This window comes from Camellia sinensis, chromosome 1 (genome assembly GCF_055761805.1).
Source record: "Camellia sinensis isolate YWXY chromosome 1, ASM5576180v1, whole genome shotgun sequence".
Lineage (NCBI taxonomy): Eukaryota > Viridiplantae > Streptophyta > Magnoliopsida > Ericales > Theaceae > Camellia > Camellia sinensis.
In genome coordinates this window covers 120930725-120953291 of record NC_138961.1, presented here as the reverse complement: position 1 = coordinate 120953291, position 22567 = coordinate 120930725, and the positions used below count along the sequence as shown (strand labels likewise).

The window sequence follows — 22567 nt, the reverse complement described above, 5'->3', positions numbered from 1 at the left end:
GGACCCCTTCAGACACACACAGCTGAATAACGGATTTACAATCACTTTCGATTTCCGCTGCAGTGAGACCAAGGACATCTGCCATGAGACAAGCTTGCCGAATTGCTAAGAGTTCCCCCTGGGCAACAGACTGCAAACGGGTCGTCCTCACCATGCCATCCACCAGATGGCCAGTATGGTCGCGAAGAAGGACAGCAATTGTGCCCTTACCATGCTTCAGGTCCACAGCAGCATCACAGTTAAACTTCCATAAGCCGCGGGGAGGAGGAAACCAGGAGGAGCAGCCGCTAGTCATCGCTGATGCTCCAATCTGCGAAGGGGTGGCCGCCAGACAGGAGGCCAGAAATTCCGCCTCATCCCGCTTTGCTTTCGCAATCACCCCTAGTGGATCAACCTGATGATGGTTAAACAAATGATCATTTCTTCCTTTCCAAATTGTCCAAGCAACCCACACCATAGAACATAACACCGACTTGCCCCATGCAGACGTACCCAGAGTCTCAATGCAATTCCCAAACCATTCTCGAGCCGTAAAGCTTTCCCGCTGATCACATCTAAGGCCAAGATCGCACCCAAACCAAACACGTCTAGACCAGGCGCAGTCAAATAAGAGATGCTCAATAGATTCCGAAGCTGAGAAGCACACTGGGCAGCAAGCCGAAACGGCGCACCGGCGGGAAGAAAGGTTCTGATGAGTAGCCAACGCATTGTGATAAATTTTCCAGAGGAAATGCTTTAGTTTTGGAGGTAAATTCAGATTCCAAACAATCAACCAATCTTTTTCAGACCACGCAATGGAAGTTGAAGGAATAGTGGAAGCCAATTGCGCTTGGTTCACGGCCTCGCGGTACCCTGACTTCACAGTATAACAACCCTTGGAATCATAATGCCAAAGAAGGGTATCATCTTTATCTGTAACAGAAACAGGAATAGAGAGGATAGCTTCACAATCAGCCTCAGAAACTATGCTTCTAAGCTGCCTTTCATTCCACGACTTGCTGGAAGAATCCATGACATCATGCACTTGTTGTACCAACACCCCTCGAGGCTTAGCAGATTGAACGCGAAAGCCCGGTGTAGAGGGAATCCACTGGTCATCCCAGAAATTGATCGACTTACCATTCAGAACTTGCCACCGCAGTCCACCATTGAGAATTTTTCGCCCCTGAAGTAAACTGAGCCAAGCCCAAGAAGGGCGGACCCCACGTGTAGCATGACTGAAGTCAGAATTAGGATAGTAAATTCCTTTAATAATTTTTGCACACAGGGAGGTCGGGTATTTGATTAATCGCCAGCCTTGACGAGCCAGAAGAGCGCGGTTAAAGGCCCGGAAATCCCGAAAGCCCAAGCCTCCATTACGTTTTGACAAACAGAGTTTATTCCAGCTAGCCCAATGAATACCGCGCCCCTCCGGATCACCTTTCCACCAGAAGTTTCGAATGTAGGAACTCAACTTATCACACAATTTGTTGGGAAACAGGAAGCAGGCCATGGCATATGTGGGTAGGGCTTGGGCAACCGATTTAATGAGGACTTCTCTGCCAGCGGGGGAGAGAAGTTTGGCCTTCCAACCTTGCAATTTGGACAGCATCCTCTCACACAAGAAACTGTAGGCGTCAGCTTTGGAACGACCCCAACACGACGGGAGGCCCAAGTATCTAGCATTGGCTTGCATCGGCGGGATACCAAGAAAGCCACACACCTCCCTCCGACGCAAGCAAGAGACATTACCCGAGAAAAGCACACCCGATTTATCAAAATTAACCGACTGCCCCGTTGCTTGGCCATAGATATGTAACAGATTACAGATTTCTAAGCACTCCCTGCGCTTGGCCTTGACGAAGAGCACCGCATCGTCGGCAAAGAACAAATGAGACAACTTAGGACAGCCCCGTTTAATTCTCAATCCGGACAAACGCCCAACAGCAACACTACGATCAATCAATTTCGAGAGAACATCCATAACGAGAATAAACAAATATGGGGATAGAGGATCCCCTTGGCGAAGACCCCGCATAGGTGTAAAACTAGTCCGATTGGCCCCATTTACAATCACCGAAAAAGAGACGGTGGTGACACATTCCATCACCCATTGAATCCATTGAGGGTGAAAACCCATCTTGCAAAGCAAGGCCCGAAGAAAATTCCAATCGACTCGGTCATAAGCTTTATGGAAATCCACTTTAATCGCCGCATCCTCTACCTTCCCCTTACGAATTTTCAAAGCATGGAAGGCCTCATGAGCTACAAGAATATTGTCCTGAATCATTCGCCCTGCCACAAACGCCGACTGATTGGGCGAGACCACTTCATTGAGAACCCCTTTCAACCGGTTGGCAAGGATTTTGGTGATCACTTTGATGTTAAAATTGCAAAGACTGATTGGCCTAAACTGGGATAATGATTCCGGCGCCGGCACTTTAGGGATGAGAACCAAATTAGTATGATTCATCTCTTTCAGCAAAAAACCCCCCCGAAAAAAATTTTTAACCGCCGCACAAAGCGATGGGCCCACAATATCCCAATGTTGATGGTAAAAGAATCCTGGATAGCCATCCGGTCCAGGAGCTTTCAGTGAACCAAGTTGAAAGGTCGCCATTTTAACCTCCTCATCCATGACTTCTATAAGGAGCCGCTCATTCATTTCGGGGGTGATAACATTAGAAACCACATCGAGAGCTATGGTCATATCCCCCTGTCCACCACCAGAAAAGAGGTTCGAAAAATAGGAGAACAAGTGGGAGTTAATATCGGATTCGGAAGTAAGAAGGGTACCATCTTCACTTTTCAGTTGCAGAATCTGATTCCGTTGGCGGCGTTGCTTAATTGTAGCATGAAAAAAAGCAGAATTTCGATCTCCATAATTGAGCCAACGAACCCGAGATCGCTGATGTAGATACATTTCCTCCCGCTGCATGGCCACGTCTAGTGCATGGGCTAACTGCTTATAATGCGCTTCGTTGCCCGAAGAGTAAGGTTGACTCTGTAACTGAGCGATTTGCCCCCGAAGGGAGGCCATATGCCGCTTGCCATTCCCGAATTCCTTGGAGCTCCATTCCCATAAACGCCTTTTACTATGCTTCAATTTTTGAACAAGTTGGAACATGTGAGACCCGCCATGATTCCTGACCCATTCTGATTGAATAATTTCCGCACAACCCGGGCTAGTAGTCCAAAGCGACTCAAATTTGAATTGGCGGGGGACCCGGGCTAGCGGAACACAACAATTAATAACCAAAGGACAATGGTCCGAACCAAAACAAATTTCATGAAGCACTTGGGCATTCGGAAAAAGCTCCTGCCAGTCAACCGAGGCTAAGGCTCTATCCAAACGTTCTCTAACATTGGCCTCACCCCCCTGCTGGTTAGTCCAAGTAAAAGCATGCCCCGTAAAGCCCAAATCAATCAGGTTACAATCTGAAATCAGGTCTTGAAAATCCTGAATCTGAGAAGTAGAACATTCCCGCCCTCCTCATCTCAATCACAAACAAACCTAATTAGAGGGCCCTAAAGCAATCAACCAATCTTCCTCTTCCTACCTCCTTTAGTAATCATTCAATCAAACCTTTTTTCTCATCGTTTTAATTGCACACACAACAGTGCATTGATGTTTAAAATCTAACTAAACTGCAAAAGTTGAATTACTATTATTATTTACTTGCGACCAGAAACCCTTTTACCACAACTTCACTAACTGATTGGGTTTTCTAGGCTTATGGAGAAGCTAATGCACGTATGATGGGCATCTGGTGATATGTAGAACAAACTTTTATAGATTTTTACGAGCAGTTCAAATGATTTAATAAGAGAAAAATTATAATTTAAAATTCAAAATTCATCTAAATGATTAAGTTTGTAACAAATTACAATTGAATACAAAACTTGACATGTCATTGCGAGTAAATTAGAAAAACTTTTATGGGTTTTAATTTTTTTTTCATAGGATGAATAGAAGTCATGCTTTTGTAGTGAGAGAGGGGGGGGGGGGGGTTGTTAAAAACATCATTTTGTTGGGTGAGTTTCTAATGGCTTTGCACTGATTTGAGTCGATTGTTGGCAAATTTTATTATTTTCGGCATAGAATTGTCATTTTTACACTTTTTGAAGAGCTTTAATTTGGTTATGACGTTGTTTAGGAGCTTTCAACTCAAATGCGGTTTATTTTGACAAGTTTCTTTGGATTCTAGTATTTAAATTTAGTGTAAATTACATTTTGTCCTTCTAAACTATTGTCTCATATCACATCATCCATTCAAACTAAAAATTGTAATACTTAACCCTTCTCATTTATTAAGAGTGCTGCTATTAGCACCTGTCAAAATTTTTTGGACCCCCCATTTTATTATTATTTTTTATTACAATTATACCCTAAAGTAAAATTACATTAAATGACATTATTAAATGGAACATCCACCTATCAATAAGAACCAATACTCTATAATATTGGACACCCACCCCCACCCCCACCCTCACCTCCAACTCCAATTATACGAATTCCATGTTTGTTAACCCTAAACATATTACTTTTCATAACCAACCAACATAAACCCTAAATCTATTATTTTTCATAATTATCTTAAATCCTGAATGTGTCATGTTCATCACCATCATCAACGCTATTGAACTTGAAAGTTTTGCTTCAAGTATAACGTATACTTTATCACTTATTTCACTGTGTAGAGCAATGGAGGACGATGACAACAATTCTAGTGAGATCGGCGTTCCATTGGTAAGTTTATCTGTCTTGTATTAACATTCTCAGTCGTTTTCGGTCATTCTTGTTTCGTTCGAGCTATTCGGTATTGGTTTGCTGATTGTTAGAATTATGTTCGATAATACAGTACTGAACATAATCCTTTCGTTCAATACATAGGTTCCGAACATTAATGCAGATAGTCAGTACTGTTGAACCGAATATCATCTTTATTTTCGTCATTGTTGAACTAAACAAAACAAGTAGTTTAGGTACTGTTAAAATGAACATCATTTTTTCAATTTTGAAATTACATTCACACGTGTTTTTAGGGTGATGCTTCAACTAGAGGCAGTAAGGTTGATTCAGAACTTGTAATGGATTATAGTAATGAATTTGTTACTCATGAGATGAGTCTTTGATTGTTTTACAGATAATGTATCTTTTTTATGTGAAATAATTAGTTAGTTTAATTTATTTATTTCAGATATTCAAGAGTCGAGATGAGTTAATTCGATGGGCACGTTAAGTTGGAAGAAAAAATGGATTCGTTACTGTTGTGCAGAAATCAGATAGGGGTGGTATTCGAGGTAAGAAGCCAAGACTTAGCTTGTGAGAGGAGTGAATCTTATAGAAACACCCGAAAAAACAGCAGGCCTAAGACTATAAAAGCAAGATTGACTGGTACAAAAAAATGTGAATGCCCTTTTTTATTGAAGGGCAAAAGATTAGCCACAAATGACGACTGGATCTTGATAGTTGTTTGTGGTGTGCATAATCATCCTGCTGCAGAATATCTTAAGGGTCATTCTTATGCTGGAAGGTTGTCACATGAGGAAACCTCTTTCTTGGTAGACATGTCGAAGAGTATGGTACGACCGAGTGAGATATTAGTTACATTGAAACAACGTGATGATGCAAATGCTTCCACAATGAAGACAATTTACAACGCACGTCATAGGTATAAAGTTGCTAAGAAAGCTGGGAGATCTCAAATGCAACAACTATTAGGTCAATTAGCGATGAACAAGTACATTGAGTGGCATCGGAGCTGTGCAGATATTGGGACAGTGACTGATTTGTTCTTTGCACATTCTACTACTTTGAATTTGTTACGTGCATTTCCGAAAGTATTGTTGATGGATTGTACTTATAGGACTAATCGATATCGGTTACCCCTTCTGGAGATTGTAGGTGTGACATCGACAGACATGACCTTTTCAGTTGCATTTGCATACCTCCAGTATGAGAAGGAGGATAACTATACATGGGCACTTTTGTGTAGTGTCATAGATGAAAATACTCTTCCTTCTGTTATTGTCACAGATAGAGAATTGGCCCTTATGAATGTCATACGTACGGTGTTTCCTGCAACTACAAATTTGTTGTGTAGATGGCATATTGGAAAAAATGTGCTTGCTAATTACAAAAAGATGTTTGAGACAAAGGATAAATGGGAAATGTTTATAATGAGTTGGAATATGTTGGTTATGTCATCGTCTGAAGAAGTATACATGCAACGATTGTCTTTGTTATATAGTGAGTTCAATACTCATCAAGATGCACTTCATTATGTTACCTCATCTTGGTTGGATACATACAAGTCAAAATTTGTGGCTGCTTGGACTAACACATTTATGTACTTTGGAAATTGTACAACAACTAGGTAAATACGAACATTTAAATTTATTAGTTGTTTGGTTTTTGATAACATTATTTTTATAACAGTTTATTTTCATGTATAGGATTGAGAGTTTATATGCAAAACTTAAAAGATATCATGGATCAGGTCAAGGAAATTTTGAGTCGAATTGGACAAGGATACACAATTTACTTGAGTTGCAACATAGTGAAATAAAATCATCATTTGAGAAAAGCAAGATAGTTGTACAACATGATTTCAAACCTGCGCAATTTAAGGAGCTTCGTGGAAATGTCTCAATTACTGCATTAGATATCATATTGGCAGAGTCTAAACGAGCATCTTCTGTTGGTATTGATATTACTGCATGTGGATGTGTTGTTCGATGTATTCATGGTTTGCCATGTGCACATGAGATAGCAAATTACATGAGGGAAAATCGGCCAATTCCCCTCACTTCGGTTTATTCATATTGGACTAAGCTTGATATGTTGAGTACCCCATACACTGTAAGTGAAGAATAGACTTGCGCACCTGAGTTAGAATTGTTTGCCAAACGATTCGAGGAGGTAGATCCAGATGTGAAGAGGTTTTTGTTACAAAAATTGAGGGAGTCAACCAAACCTGATTGTACATTTTTGATTGAGCCGGAAGTGAAGTCTAATCCACGGGGTCGGCCAAAATTGAAGATTAAGACCTCCACTCGTCGTGAGCCATCTGCATTTGAAATAGTTGCTTCAGCACAAGATAGTTATTCACCCGGAGTCATTGCCAAGGCGTGTGTAACAACAAAAAAGGTGAAAACAAAGAAGAAAGAAAAGATACATGGTTTACTAGTGAGGTATGTAATTGTGTCATGTTGTCTACTTTATTGTCTAACATTAGCATTGGCCTGTGATAGGTTCACCGGCTTCGATCATTGAATCCAAATTGCTTTTTAGAGGCATTCCCTTCTGAATTGAGACGATATATTAAATACGTTAAGGATGTTGCAGCAGATGGCAATTGTGGGTTCCGAGCTATTGCTGGTTTGATTGGTTTTGGAGAAGAATGATGGTTACAAGTGAGAAAATATTTACTTAAAGAGTTACATGCTCATAGTGACCACTACAGGAAATTATTTGGGTCACAAGAGAGAATCGATGACCTTACCAACATCTTGGCATATTTTGAGCCAAACCCTGGGTTGGACCGGTGGATGACGATGCCTGACATGAGTCATCTTATATCGTCTTTCTACCAAGTCATTTTGGTCCACTTGTCTATGCAACAATATTTGACATTCCTCCATCTTAGGTTAATACCGACGTTTGTTGCCTCTCGCAAGGAGATATGTATTGGCCTTGTCAACAAGAACCATTTTGTTCAAGTATTGGTTTCTAATATTTTTGTACATTCTTGTACATTAAAACGACAAATTTCTTAATAACGACAACATTTTTGTACATTCTAATATATATATATATATTGTAGCTCATTTTTGGAGCCTGGTTATCCTATTCCACCCATAGCAACTAACTGGTGGAGGTACCATGACCCTTGTGCAGTAGGCTGGGAGGTTGCATACAATTCCAGAGTGCAACATTTCAAATCACTCATCAGTCTAGACGTAGCCACAATCGAAACAGTAGACCTGGATGAAGACTAATTTCATACGAGTGAGCTAGGAAATATAATTACAATGGATTTCAGTTATGTAATTTTCTTTGTTAAACTAACTTAGAATGGAAAAGAGTGAATTGGAATGGATTTAAGTTATGTATTTTGAATGGATTTAATTCATGTTATTTTCTTTGTTCTAATGAATTGGAATGGTAAATAGTGAATTGAAATGAATGTTATTTTTTGTGTTATACTGAATTGAAGTTGATGAAAACAGTGAATTGGAATGGATTCAAGTTACACAGTGATAAACAAATTTTGTTCGGACATACAGTGCTGACAGGATCATTATTGTTCAACAAAACAGTTCTGAACAAAATACATTTTTTCAGCTACACAGTGGTGAACAAATTGTTTTTATTCAGTTCAATAATGCTGAAATGAGTAGGCCAGCAACTGTGAAAGGGCTAGCAAGCATTTATGTTCGGCACTACAACACTAAAAAAACCATAGATGTTCGGCATTACAGTGTTAAACGAAGACTACCTGTTCAACATTACAGTGCTGAGTGAGTCAGTTTGATTTGGTTTTACATTGCTGAATGAGAAGGATTTGTTTGGTTAATCAGTGATGAACAGAAAATTCATGTTTATTCATTAGTCCTTATTCAGTGATGACCATAAAGCAATAAACTTACCAATATTTCAAACAAACAGACTATCAAACCAATTCAAACCATCAAACTAATTCCAAACCATCAAACCAATTCTAAACCATCAAACTAATTCCAAACCATCAAACCAATTCAAAACATCAGACCAATTCTAAACCATCAAAATAATTCATTGAGTGCCCAAAAAGGTATGGTAAAGTCATATACAAGCCTAGCTCATACTTGTGTCATACACAAACCACCATCAAAATATATGCCAAAATTTTTTCTCAGACAAACTAACATATACTAAAGTGTTATCTGACCTTTGTTATACTTGTGTCTAACACCATCAAAAAGTCTAACATATGTTTGAGACTAAGATTTCAAAATACACATTTAAAACATTTGAACCTAACAAATACTAAAGTCTAAGACGTTGCTCCATGCTTTCTGCGACGAGTGTACACCAAGTTCTCTAATGGTGTATGTTCTTCAGTGTACTGTTGGCCCTCCAAGACTTGTGTTATCTTCTTCATAGCATTGCGTAACATATCTCGAGTGGGAGCTGCTTCATTGTATCCAATTTTGAGCATTGAACGTGAAATGCTTAAGGCACTGTCAATGCGTTGCAAACAATAAAATAAAACTTAACAATTGCCTTAAACAAAATATATATGAAAATGAAAATGGTAAAAATTGACATACGAATTGAAGTTGACGATAATCAGCTGATGTCTCAGTGCGTGGGTTATACTTAGAACGATGTGTCGGGTTTTGAACTTGCATGTGTGAAATTGAAGTAAACCAGTCCAAGTAACCTGGCACACAATCCCATAGATGCAAGACTAGAACACTACGAGCTATCTCAGACAACAAGTGATTTTCCCAACTCTCCCAAATTGTATCCAAGTATTTGTAGGCAATGATGTACTTTTTTGCAGTGGATCCTCTAGAGGCTCGAACTGGAGCACGCGGAGGTGAGGGAATAATTTGCACCCTACCAAACTGTCTCAGTACCCTATTTGGATGGTATGGTTCAACAATGTGCATACATTTTAAGCATCCACTATAGTAAGCAACATCAGAAAAAGGATGCTCAATACGCTTATCATGGTATGGATCCCAAATAACCTACAATAGTAAAAATTTTATATCTAAGTTATGAATTAGATTGAATAATAGCAAGTAATATGTACATACATTGACATAAGATTGACACTTACGTCATGGGCCTCTAATCCGTCGAGGTCCTCTCGTAACCTTTGTAAAATAGACGTTGACGAACTAGATTGGGTGCGAGAAATCCAATGAAAGACACGAGGCTGATCTTCTTTATAGTCCAAATTGGGACGGGGTCTAGCACCAACAAAATGCTCGTAAATCCAAGCTTCCAGCAATGTCATGTATCCCGCCATTTGTTTTACGGCATACCTTGTGGCAGTACCCAATTGCCGGTATAAAAAAGCCAATGCGGCTGCACCCCAAGCGTAAGAAGCAACTGATTACAAATCCATAAGAATAGACAAATACACTACCGGAACACGTGTGCCTGTTTTGTCTGCAAATAAGGTACAACCTAACAAATATAACAAATATGCCCTAGTTACACACTTAATGGTATTATCATTGTTCGCATCAAACACTGACCCAAACCGTTGTCTCAACCATTCTACCTTGATAGAGTAGCCCCGTGCTACCTTCAATGCTGCATTTGCCTCATCTATTGTTACTCCCAAAGCCTCAACTAGCAGATTTGCAGCATCAACATCTGATAACTTCTTGCAAGAGATTGATTAACCAATCACTGGAATCCCTAGAATTACACAAACAAAATCTATGGTTGGTGACATCTCACCAAATGGTAGATGAAACGTGTTTATCTCTGGCTGTCATCTTTCTACAAAGGCCAAAACTACAACTTTGTTTACAAATTTATAGGAGCAACTCATTAAAGAAATCAACACCGAATCCATAATTAAACCATAAAATTTGGACTGTTCATTATCTTCCAAGTTGAATGATCATTCTCCAACTTTAAAACCATGATTTAAGCATTTGAGTATTCCACATTCCTGCAACATAGAATAAAAAAAAGAAAAAAGAAAAAAAAAGAATTAGTAAAGTTGAAACAAAATTTAAAACATTAAATTAATGTAAGACAATGACTTACATCATTATGCCAAATTTTGGCTGCTACGTGACAATGAAAACTCTTCAAATTGAAGGATCATATGGCCCTCCAGGAAAAGGTCCAGTAAGATCTTCATTAACTTTTTTAGTTGTATTTGCTGGTTGGTCTTCATAGTCACCCATGTCTGTTGGTTCATCACCCGGATCATCACCTATGTGTGTTGGTTCATCACCCATATCTATTTGTTCATCACCCAAATCATCACCCATGTCACTCACATTCAATTGATTGCCCCTATCGTTTTCAACCTCAACCGTTTTTGCTAGAGCAGCACCTATGTCATTCATGTCATGTTCATTAACTCCACTACCTTGATCCTTAGTCTTATGAGTGCATCGAGGTCTCTTAACTACTTTTTGAGAAAGTACAACATTACGTCTCCTAGATGCTGTTGGGCAATCTTGAGCAGTTTCCACCATAGCTGTCCACCAAGTACAATTAGATGTGTTACTGAATATCATCTTAAATAGGTGTGTCATGACCAATTCAAATAGGAAACAACAAACTAAGATAGTTTCTTACCAAACACAAAATGAATAAATGATAAAAAGAAACCACTAAAAATAAGATATTTGAGTTAGACCAAAATTTGAGAATTGTAATGCATTAGAAGAATGCCAAGAGCAAGGCCATCAAAAACAAAAAAATCCTAAATAAAATTATAGACAAGAACAAAGCTTTCCAAAAAAAGTGCAAAAATTTGAGACCCAAAACAATGGAATTTGGTATTAAAACACAAAAGGCTTAGTACACAACAAAAGCTGTGTGTTTTGCTTCGTAGGACATTTCTGATTGATTATTAGTACTTAAAGAAAATTCAATATTGGCCCAAAGCCTATAGTTGCAATATAATCACATGCATCTCCAAGTTGATATAATGTGCCAAAATTAGCATTGTTTTCAAACAGCCCACCTACCTCTTGTTAGGTTTATGATGTGTATTGTGCTAATTAGAGTTAGTTTATGTGGAAGGCAACTAGTACAAGTGTTGTGTGATTATGTGGCTATAAGTTGATGCATGAAAATACATGGAAAAAAAAGCTAAAAATGTGAATTAAATAATTTGGCTGGTTGCTGCCTTGAATTAAAATTCAGATGTAATAGAAGTCTAAATTTTCATTTTCTTACTTCTTACCCACCAAACAAATATAAACTTGGAATTTATAGGGTACAATATTACATAAAAATGACCATAACTTTTTTGGCTCAAATAGAGTACAATATTACAAAGTCAAGTGCCATTTTCTTTGTTGACAATTTCAGATTTGTCATTTACAACAAACAATGTATAACAAAAACTAACCTAACCTCACTACTAGTTAATATTTAAGTAATAAAAGTAACACAAAAAAAATAAAAAAAAATAAAAAAAATTATGAAATGAAAGTACTTCAAAACAGAGGGAAAACCAATGGCAATGGCAATGCCTTACAACAACAGAAAAGGGACAATTTTATATTATATGTACAGTACAGACGTAAAAAACAATCCAAGACAAAGGACCAGCCAAACATATTTTCTAAAAGACAAAGGGTTCTAATATTTTTTTAAAAAATTTTATTTCTAGTTGGTATGTAAACTTCTATTACATTATAATATTCAAGCCATCCATTAGATTATAATATTCAGACCTCTACTCTCCAGAAAAATTTGAATTTTATGTGGAATCAGGCCATCCATTACATTATAATATTCTCCCACAATTAGGGTTTTGTGTGGCTGTGGTTTTGGTTGGTAAAGGGTTTTTTGTTTGTGTGGTTATGATTAATTGAAGAGAAAAGATAAATAAATTATACCTTTGTGTTGAAGAGAAAAGATAAATAAAGATGAAAAAGTTTACAGCAGTAAATCGTACCTTTGTGTTGAATTTCCGAATAATTGAAGCAGCACTCGATTAACAAATTCCGAAAGTGTTAATATGGAATCAAGCAGCATTTTCGGAATGTCCCAAGCACTTCAGCAGCAAAACGGATTCAATCGGTATGGAGAAGATGAATACAGTAGACCGATGGTCAGAGAAGGAGAGGTATGAAAATTAGGTGGGTGTGCATTTGATTGTGAAAATATTATGAATATGGGTAGATTTGATAATAAGTGGGGTGTTCAAAAAAATATTATTAAAATTTAGGGTTTAAGGTTGGGGTCCAAAGAATTTTGGCAAGTGCTAATAGCAACACTCTTTATTAATTCTTCTCAATTTAAACCTTAATGACGAAAATACCCTACTGTAGAAGTAAATTACACTTGATTTTCTTAAACTATCACTCAATATCAGCCTATCCCCTCAACTAATTTTTTTTAATTATTTTTAATTTAAAATACAATTTTAAAGCTTTTTTTTATAATAATATTTTAGTATTTTTTATTTTTAATAATTTTTTTTCATATTTTAGTCAAGAATTTAAATTTTAGATGCACCTAAAATTTAAATACTTTTAAAGAATTTTTTTTAAAAAAAATCACTAAAAATGAAAAAAATAAAAACACATAACACAAAAAATATGGTATATTTTTTTTTACTTGTTTTTTAGATTTTTTTCATAAATATTTTCGTTCTTTGGTTTTCAATTTTTTTCTAATAAAATTAATTTAGTGATAAATTGGAAAAATAAAAAAATAAAAAAATGAGAAAGTCTATATTGAAAGTGATATTAGGTGACAGTTCAAGGAGTAAAATGATATGAGGTGATAGTTCAATGGGTAAAGTATAATTTATTCAATTAATGAAAGGTTATTTTAGTCATAAAGGTCCAAATTGAAAAGAATTAATTGATGAAAGAGATTAGTTGTTATAATTTTTAATTGAAAAAAGTAAAGTGATACAAGACAATAGTTGAAAGAGGTAAAGTGTAATCTATCCTTAAATTTAAATATAACTTAAATTCATTATGTTAAATATTTTTCTTCAATTTTTTTCTATTATTTGATAAATATTAGTATTGTGATTACTCAATTATAAGTAAGATTGTAACGCATAATAAATTAATAATTACAAATTAATTCAGAGTTTGTTAATTCAAGTTTTTTTTTTTTTTTTTTTCTTTCTTTATTGTGAATTAAAAACTCATCTACTAAAATACGGTTGAGTCATAATGCTTCAGGGTTAACAAACAACATGTAAATATGGAAGAATAACGGTACCGTACCATTATAGCGTGGTTTTACAAGTAGTATGTGTGTACCAATTTACCACGTTGATGTTGTGCGGTGACAACTCACGAATTCTACTGTTTTTCAAACAATTCTTCGGCATGTTTGGTTTGAGTTTTCTGGATTAAATTTTTTGTAAATTGAGTTTTTTTTATTTTTCGTATTTTTTTTATTTTTAGTGACTATTTTTTAAATTTTAAGTATTTTTTTATTTTTTTAAATATACCTTACTTACATGTATCTAAAAAGTAAAAAAATTATGAAAAAATATTTTAAAAAATTAACAAATACATAAAAATATGAAAAACATACTAAATTTTCGTTTTTTTTTTGTTATTTTTGGCATTTATTGAATTTTTAAAAGATTTTTTTACAAAAGTTATATTTTTTATGTGTATTTATGTTAAGTGTGTCTAAAAATTAAAAAAATTCAATAAAAACAAAAAAATACAGAAAATAAAAAAGTAAATTTTTCTAAAAACCGTTTAAAAAAAACGAAACCAAACAAGCTGATTAGGTGCTCTAGGGGTATTGCGTGATTATATTCCAGATGAATTACAAATTATTATATCTTTTTATACTTTTTAATTATCAAACATAAAATCATGAATTATATCTTTTTCACTAATCATAATATATATAAAGGTATTTTGGGAAGATAGTTAAAAGCTGGTTTTTGACTTTTAACCAAGCGTTTTGCTTTTTTAGAAAAGTGATTTGAGAAGTTGATAAAAAGCTGCTTTTAGCTTTTTTGATTAATGTTTATTTATTATGTCACACCACAATAAAATGATTAAATATCCCCACCAAATGTAGAAAATTTATATTTTCATCCATGTAAATATAAAAAAAAAAATAAATAATATAATTGTAATTTTATATGTGACTTTTTTAAACTTGCCAAATGACTCATTACTAAAAATGTCAACCTAAGTTTTTTAGCAAACAAACTACAGACGTAGTTTTTTACTAAGTTGCCAAAAGAGCAAAACATCACATGACACTGCCTTGTTCCAACTAATAACTTTAATGTTTTTCTACCAACAATCTCTGATGACATGAACTTGCTTCCAGAACATGGTTTTATTTTTATTTTTTTTTAGTTTTTGCACAGAGCACCCCAAGGTAGGATTCTTATAAGTCAAATTGGAAGAAACAAACCGATCCACTTAAATTATTGGATTTCTATTTGAATAGTAGGGGATTCGAATCCTAATCAATAAGGAGAGGGACAAACTCTCTACTTCCAGAACATGTTGGCTGTGTGTATCTGTGGGGAAAAAGAATTACAACTCCCTCGTCAAAAATCCACCCACTATTAACAAATACTATTTAAACTCTCTCATCTATTTTATGAATTCATATCTATCAATTAATCTTTTAAATTATAAAAATGGTATAAAATACTTCTTTTAAAGGTGACCTAAAAGGGATGAAGATAATATATTTTTATAATTAAGGGAGTTAAAATTCATTAGTAGTCGAAGGGATTTTAGTGTAATAAACTCATAATTATTTTATGGTCGTCCAGGAGCAAATTATTGTGGTGCTGTTAGCTAATTTTATTGAAATAATGAGATCTATTATCTTCGTGTTAATTTCTTGGAGTTTGGGATGTTCTAAAAAAGTATACTTTTTTGACTTATTGGCTTATATGGGTTGGGTTTGGATTGGGTTTGAAGTGATATGTTAGAGAGGTAATGTGATTTAAATAAGATGATATGACTTAAATAGGATAGTGACTTTTTGACTTTTTGTATTATTTATTAGTAGATGCCAAACTTGGCTTCAATGTGAATGGCCTATAACAATACTCCATGCTGCGTCCGGATCCTCTAGAGTTATTCTCTAGAGTGATCTCCTAAAGTATATGATCGAACGGCTGAGAATAAAACTCACCAAAACGACGTCGTTTTGGTGAGTATTTTGAAAAAAAAAAAAAATTCAGCATTTTTTATTTCAAAACAACGAAGGTTCTGTGTAAATGCAAATCTGAAATTAGAGAGAGAGAGAGAGAGAGAGAGAGAGAGAGAGAGAGAGAAGGGCTGAGAGTTTCGGACGTCCAACTCGCCACCGTTGCCGCTGCCACACTGTCGCCGCTGCCGCTGTCACACCGTCGCCGCTGCCGCTGCCACACTGCTGGGTCACCATACTCCAACAGATTGAAAGAAAAAATCACAGGTTCGTTCATCCTCTAAACTTCAAATATTAGGGCTTTGATTCCAAAAATTAGAGAAAAAATAAAAAAATATGTTCTTATGGGAGCCGAACTTCAAATATTAGGGCTTTGATTTGAGACTTTTTACACGATTTATTTCAAATCTATGCTTAGAGGAGCCGAACTGGATGATTGGAATCATCAAAGAAATTTAGGAATATCAAGTTTTAAATATATATATATATATATATATATGCATATGTGTGTAATGGGCCTAAAATAGGCATTTAATCTGTGTGTAATTTAAATTATATGACACACAGGAATGTAGTATTTAAATTCCAAACATGGGCATCTGTGTGTAATTTAAAATGGCCCTCTATTTGTATAATTTAATCTGTGTGTAATTTAAATATAGTATTTCTCTGGTTGATCATAAAATGGGCATTTTCAGTTTGGAATACAGAGGAATGTAAGAGAATGATATATGTAATTAAGTTTGTTTTCTTTGGCATTGATGAATGTCTATGCATAAATGCCCAGTATAGTTTCTTCCATACTATTCCTTTAGATAACAGTATGTAACAGAATGATATAGTTTTCTTCCATACTCAGAATGATATATGAAATACACATCTTGCCCTTTAGACAACTTTAGATAAAGAAATGTTGTCAAAGATTCATAACTTTAGATAAAGAAATGTTGGAGCAAACAATAGGAAAAGATAAGCAATATAATTGAGTTTTTTTTTAAAAAAAAAAACCAAACCCAAGTCATACCAACCAGCCCTGCTTGCACACTGTTTTGCAATTGTTAGTTTCCTTCCAAGATTTTTACTCTCTCAGCTACCTCTTCCATAAGAAAAAAACCTCCCTTGTGTCATGTACTATCCATTCTTCATTAGGTTCTTCTCAATAAGATTAGTTTCATACACAACTTTTGCTTAGCCCACTGAAGAAACATCCTGCACTGTAAAGGTAATGGACAGATTAATAGTTACAAAATTATTGTTCCTAATATCCTAAGTATTGTTCCACACCCAAACATAAAATAAAATTAATGATGAAAACAAGTAAAGGTAATGGACAGATTAAACATTGCAAAAGCCTATTGCTTGCTACACTAACAAAGGTAGATTGATAGTTACAAAATTACACTTAGGAAGAATAATTGTCAGAAGCACAAATCCTGAAGAGAACGTCATCTTCTACTAATCGGTAGTTGAATCTGTTGGTAATTTTTATGCAGATAAACAAATGGCTTCATCTTCTACTAATAATACGAAATTAAGATTAAAGCCAAGGTTTTGTAATTGTGGAAGAACAGCTTCCGTGCGTATGGTATGAACCAATGCAAATGGAAATAAAGGACGTGTCTATTTTGTTTGTCCAAGAAAATATGTAAGTACCTATTATATAAATGAATCTGTTACTTTTTACAAATTTCATTTGTCCTTTATTGATTACTTTTTACAAATTTCTTGTCCATTGTAGTCTACGAACGACCACTGCAATTACTTCAGGTGGTTCGCAGATGATGACGACGACAACGACAACGACAACGACGACGACGACATTACCGCATCAACTTCAACCAATGCTGGACCTCAGACAGATTCAACAACAGAAGAAATTAATGATCTACGGAGATGGCTTGGTGAGCATGATAGAAGGCTTCAAAGGATGGAGAAGATGTTCAAGGCAATGACTTATGTCATTGTATTTTGTGTATTTTTGTACTTTATCATGTAAATGACTCAATTGTTAGGTTTTTGAACATACTATGAATGTAATCTACTTTTCTACTTGTTTTGTAATTTTTTTTTGGTGCTTAAAAATCTGATGGCTTGCAAAAACAAGTGTATAACAGGTTTGTTTGAGATGAAATGTGTTGAATGAACAGTTTGTGAAATCTATTGAGTTATGTTGGTTGCTTAACAGTGTGTATTATATGTGATGGTTTGAAAAAAACAGGTACATTGAATAACAATGTGTTGAATGAACATGTGCTTAACAGTGTATTTTTTTGGACAATGGTTGAACATGTTGAATTGAAATGTGTTCAATGAACATGATTACATATTTTCTATGCTGATTTGAGACTTGGCCAGGATTACATATTTTTATGCTGGTTTGAAAAAAACAGGTACATTGAATAACAATGTGTTGAATGAACAGGTGCTTAACAGTGTATTTTTTTGGACAATGGTTGAACATGTTGAATTGATATGTGTTCAATGAACAGGATTACATGTTGAATTGAAATGTGTTCAATGAACATGATTACATATTAGTCAAATAGGCTGATTTGTAGTCCCCCCCCCCCCCCCCCCAAAAAAAAAGAAGCTAAGTTTAGATGTGTTTAATTAATGAATTTGAGACTTGGCCATTAACCCTTCCTGCATGTGTAGATTGTAAAATGACTCTTCCTATACAGGATTACATATTTTCTATGCTCATTTGTTTCTCTTGGTCCAAAAGTGTTGCTTATTTAGGATTTTATTTCTTCAGTACCAAGTGAACAAATATATATGATGCAGCTTTGTTATGTGGGTCAATTATTACGTTTGATGATAATAGGAGAAGAATGTCAAAAAGAAAAGATGCTAAATTATGACAAAAATATTTATATACACTGGTTTTTAGGTTTTGGTTTCTTTCCATCTATTAGAATGGTTCTTGAAAGTCTAGGTTTTATAAGATGTTGCTGTTGTAGTAATGCTCATGGTTAGTAATGACAATAGAAATATCAGGTTTGCCTACAAAGATGAAGATGAGTTTTGCTGATTAAGTTTGTGGTAATAAGTTCCACACCCAAGGTATGCTGCTGTTGTGCCCTTACACCAGCAGCTGCAGCTGATGTATGGTGCCATAGGGCATATCATTTTTCACCCAACCACACCCAACATACTGCACCGAAGGAATGCTGCCAGCAGGAACAACCTTACACCAGCTCTTGTTGAATCCATGCTGTTTGTATGCTGCCAAATAGAATGCCATCAAAAGAAATGCCACCAACAGCAGATATCAAGCACAATGGCAACCAGAAAGCCAGTCAAAGCCCAAACCAGAATGCCACCAACTAGCAGCCATAGCAACCAGCAACCAACAGAAATTTCAACCAAAGTTTCAGCAACATTTGAACAGAAATTTCAACAAAAATTAAGCACAAGTTAATCAAAATTTCATCAACATTTCAACAGAAATTTCAGCAAAATTTAAGCAACAATTGAACCCAAATTTCAACAGTTTCATGAAAGGTTTTCAATATTACATAGCCAACAAAAAATTCACAAAAATTCCCAAAACAAAATAACGCTAAGATGTTGGCGTGTGATCCACATCCCCACGCCCACGACCACGACCATATAGTACCTACAAAAAAATAAAATTATATCACATCAAAGGAACCATAAAATAAAATGGAACTTTAAATGAATGAATGACAAAATAAAAGAGTAAAGGTGAAAAATAAATTACTTCACTACATGCGGGACTATTTGAAGCTTGCGAGTGATAACTACTTGCATTGTTAAGAAATGCTTGATAGGTTCCATGGACGGAATACATCGATGGCATTGAAAAATGCATATTGTGATGAACAAAACTTGGCTGCAACAATAACAAACACATATCAATTTAAAATGATAATAGTCACCTACAAATTCCTACTAAAACTTTTTATTAAACTAACATCATAGGCGTGATACATAAATTGAGACGAAGAAGCTCTAACTTGAGAAACACTCGACGAGAATGGAGGAAATTGAGGAGCACTTGAAAATAAAGGAGCCGACTGAGGAAATAAGGGAGGTGCTTCAGGGGCACTTGCCGAAAATAAAGGAGGAGTTTGAGGAGTAACAGACATGGAAGTTTGAGAAGCATTATGTGAACTTGTTTTATGTTTCTTTGCCAACGCAAGCTCCAAACCACCTTTTGTCCGCCTTCGTCCCTTGCTAGTGCACTCTCTTCTCTTGAGTCCTTTTGCTTGAACTACATTTTTATCCGCTACACCATCCACTTCAAAGCTTTCGGGGCATGTGTTGGGGGGGCTTTCTTGCTGAATAGTATCTGAACAAGGCATATTGAATTTTGTGCTTAACATGGTTTCAATGTCTGCAATTAATTCATCCGCTTTCTCGACCGTCAAATTATATGTTTCGTCACTTTTAGAAGCTCTACACGCTACTGATCTGAATATTGCCATCAATGACCTATAACATGAAGTTTGATGCAATCTTACATCAACCTGAATATCATGCCCATACCTATCTTTCACATTTTCAGATCTTGCTTTTTTAGTCCATCTCTTCAGAATATATTGTGAATGAATCTCTTTGAATTTGAGTCTTTCTCTAAGGATCTTCAAACAATGACTACACAAAATGCCCTTCATTTCAAACTTCCTACAATTGCAAGTGACCGAATCATCACACTCCTGCCTCACCTTCCTCACCTTTATACCATCACTATCAAGAACCGTATAAACGGTACTCTCACCATCATTTTCAATTTCTTCAATGTTTACTTCAAGGGACTTGACATACTCATCCTGAAATTCTTCAAAAATTTTATTTGTGCAGCTTGCTCCATAATCTTCACTTTAATATTCACCCTTGGCAACTTTTGGCATAGAGCATATTCGGCTTGTAACTCTTTGTACCACTTCTCAGACAGAACTCGATCAAAATGCATGAATAATTGCATTAAGTTATGATCAGACTGAATGAAATCCTTCAAGAAAGCATTAAAGGATTCACTAAGTTGGGTGCTACTGATGCCTGCACCCCATGCATTTCTAACATATGGCCAACCCCATTTTTCCTTGACCTCAAATGTTAACTTCAACCAATGATTATCTCTTACTTCATACTTGTCAAGCATTTCCTCCCATTTTAACATAAACTCTTCCTCATCCTCAATGTCGTACATAAACGTGGATAAAACACTCTTCATCCCCTTATCCTTGAAGATAGAATTTGCATGCCTTAATGCATTTTGCATCAAATGCCAAGTGCAAAGACGGTGGGTTGTGTTAGGCATGACAATAGGTATGGCCTTAGCCATTGCAGCATCCTGATCCGTAAAAATTGTTTTTGGAGCCTTACTTGACATTGCCTCCAAGAATCTTCTAAAAAGCCATACAAAAGAATCGGCGGTCTCATCATACATCAAAGTTGCACCAAATATTACAGTTTCCCTATGATGGTTAAATCCAACAAAAGACGCAAATGGTTTATGTGCACTATTTAACTTGTAAGTAGTGTCGAAAGTCACAACATCACCAAATTGCCCATAATCCATGATCATCTGAGCATCGGCCCAAAATATGTTTGTAATCTGCTCCTCGTTATCTAATTGGACCGAGTAAAAAAAAGATGGATTCTCCAATGATTTGTCACGAAAATATTGCAAAATGCTACCTACCTCCCCATATGCTAAACTGTTTTGCCTCTTCGTTCTCAAATAATTTTTTTGGTCTAGTTTTGTGAACCCAAGTGACTCCCTTCCACCAACTTCATTACCCATGAGCTCAAATACAGCATTAAGATGGATTCCAGATTTTTCAGCTAAATCTATTTTAGTTGCCTATGATGCAGATATCTTCCTTTGGGATGGTAACATATGCGTACATTCTGTTGGTACAAAGATATGATTATGTTGTTCAACAAAATCACTAACAAAAAATTTCTTTGTATTCCTATCCCACTTAATAACAAGTCGGGCTTGACAACCAGTCCTCACTTCCTGCTTAGAATTTTTTGTTAATGGATCTCGCTTGTCGACAACCCGAAATCCCTCCTTATTACAAACAAATTGCCTTGAAGTGATTTGTCCCTCTTTGCTCTTGTTTACATAACCCCTTCTAATACTAAAGCCCAACCTTCCTCCATAACTATTATAGAAATCATATACTTCTTGTTCTGTATCAAATGTCATGCGAACTCTAGGCTTCCAATCACACTCACCCCCGTCATTCTCATGATTGTTAGGTTCCATATCAATGTGCCAAGTCACTTAAAAAATAAAGAAGTGCTCAATATTAGCATAAAAATTGTACATTATGTTTGCAAAATAATACAAATTGAATAAGATAATCAACGAATAACAAACTGAATAATACAAACTAAATTATGGTCTTTGTTATGTACCATTTAAGATGTTTAGTACAGCAGGTATTCAGAAGAAAAAAAAACTGAGTCCTTTGAAGCATTCATGCACTATATGTTGCTTAATATACATGACCATCCAGCATTTGCACTCTTAGGTAATATGTTGTCAATTTTAATTTGTGACCTTGTGTTCTTATGACTGTACTACAACACAAAGCCTTGGGCTACTTGCTTTGCAGCATTGATTAGTCTAATTTTGTGTTTTGCATGATTGAGGAATTAATATCAAATCTCTTAAGGATTGCTAAAATTTAATTCATGAATGCCATTTTAGTAAGCCAAGTTTTAATGGATATCAAGCAA

At 35.7% G+C, this 22567-nt stretch overlaps 2 protein-coding genes across 2 annotated transcripts; one reads left to right on the top strand and one right to left on the bottom strand.

Annotated features, from left to right (window-relative positions):
• Positions 1-5235: 5235 nt before the first annotated feature.
• Positions 5236-7389, top strand: LOC145819497 (PKS-NRPS hybrid synthetase cheA-like). Its single transcript, XM_082913492.1, has 3 exons — positions 5236-6359; positions 6439-6844; positions 7237-7389. Exons 1-3 carry the CDS (start codon positions 5236-5238, stop codon positions 7387-7389), a joined length of 1683 nt encoding a protein of 560 aa, XP_082769618.1.
• Positions 7390-19409: 12020 nt separating this feature from the next.
• On the bottom strand, positions 19410-22091 carry LOC114297266 (protein FAR1-RELATED SEQUENCE 5-like). The gene is made up of 5 exons (XM_082913486.1): positions 21774-22091; positions 20706-21680; positions 19786-20643; positions 19572-19703; positions 19410-19466 (listed from the first exon to the last, which is right to left on the bottom strand). The coding sequence occupies exons 1-5, from the start codon at positions 22089-22091 to the stop codon at positions 19410-19412; spliced, it is 2340 nt and encodes a 779-aa protein (XP_082769612.1).
• Positions 22092-22567: the final 476 nt, after the last annotated feature.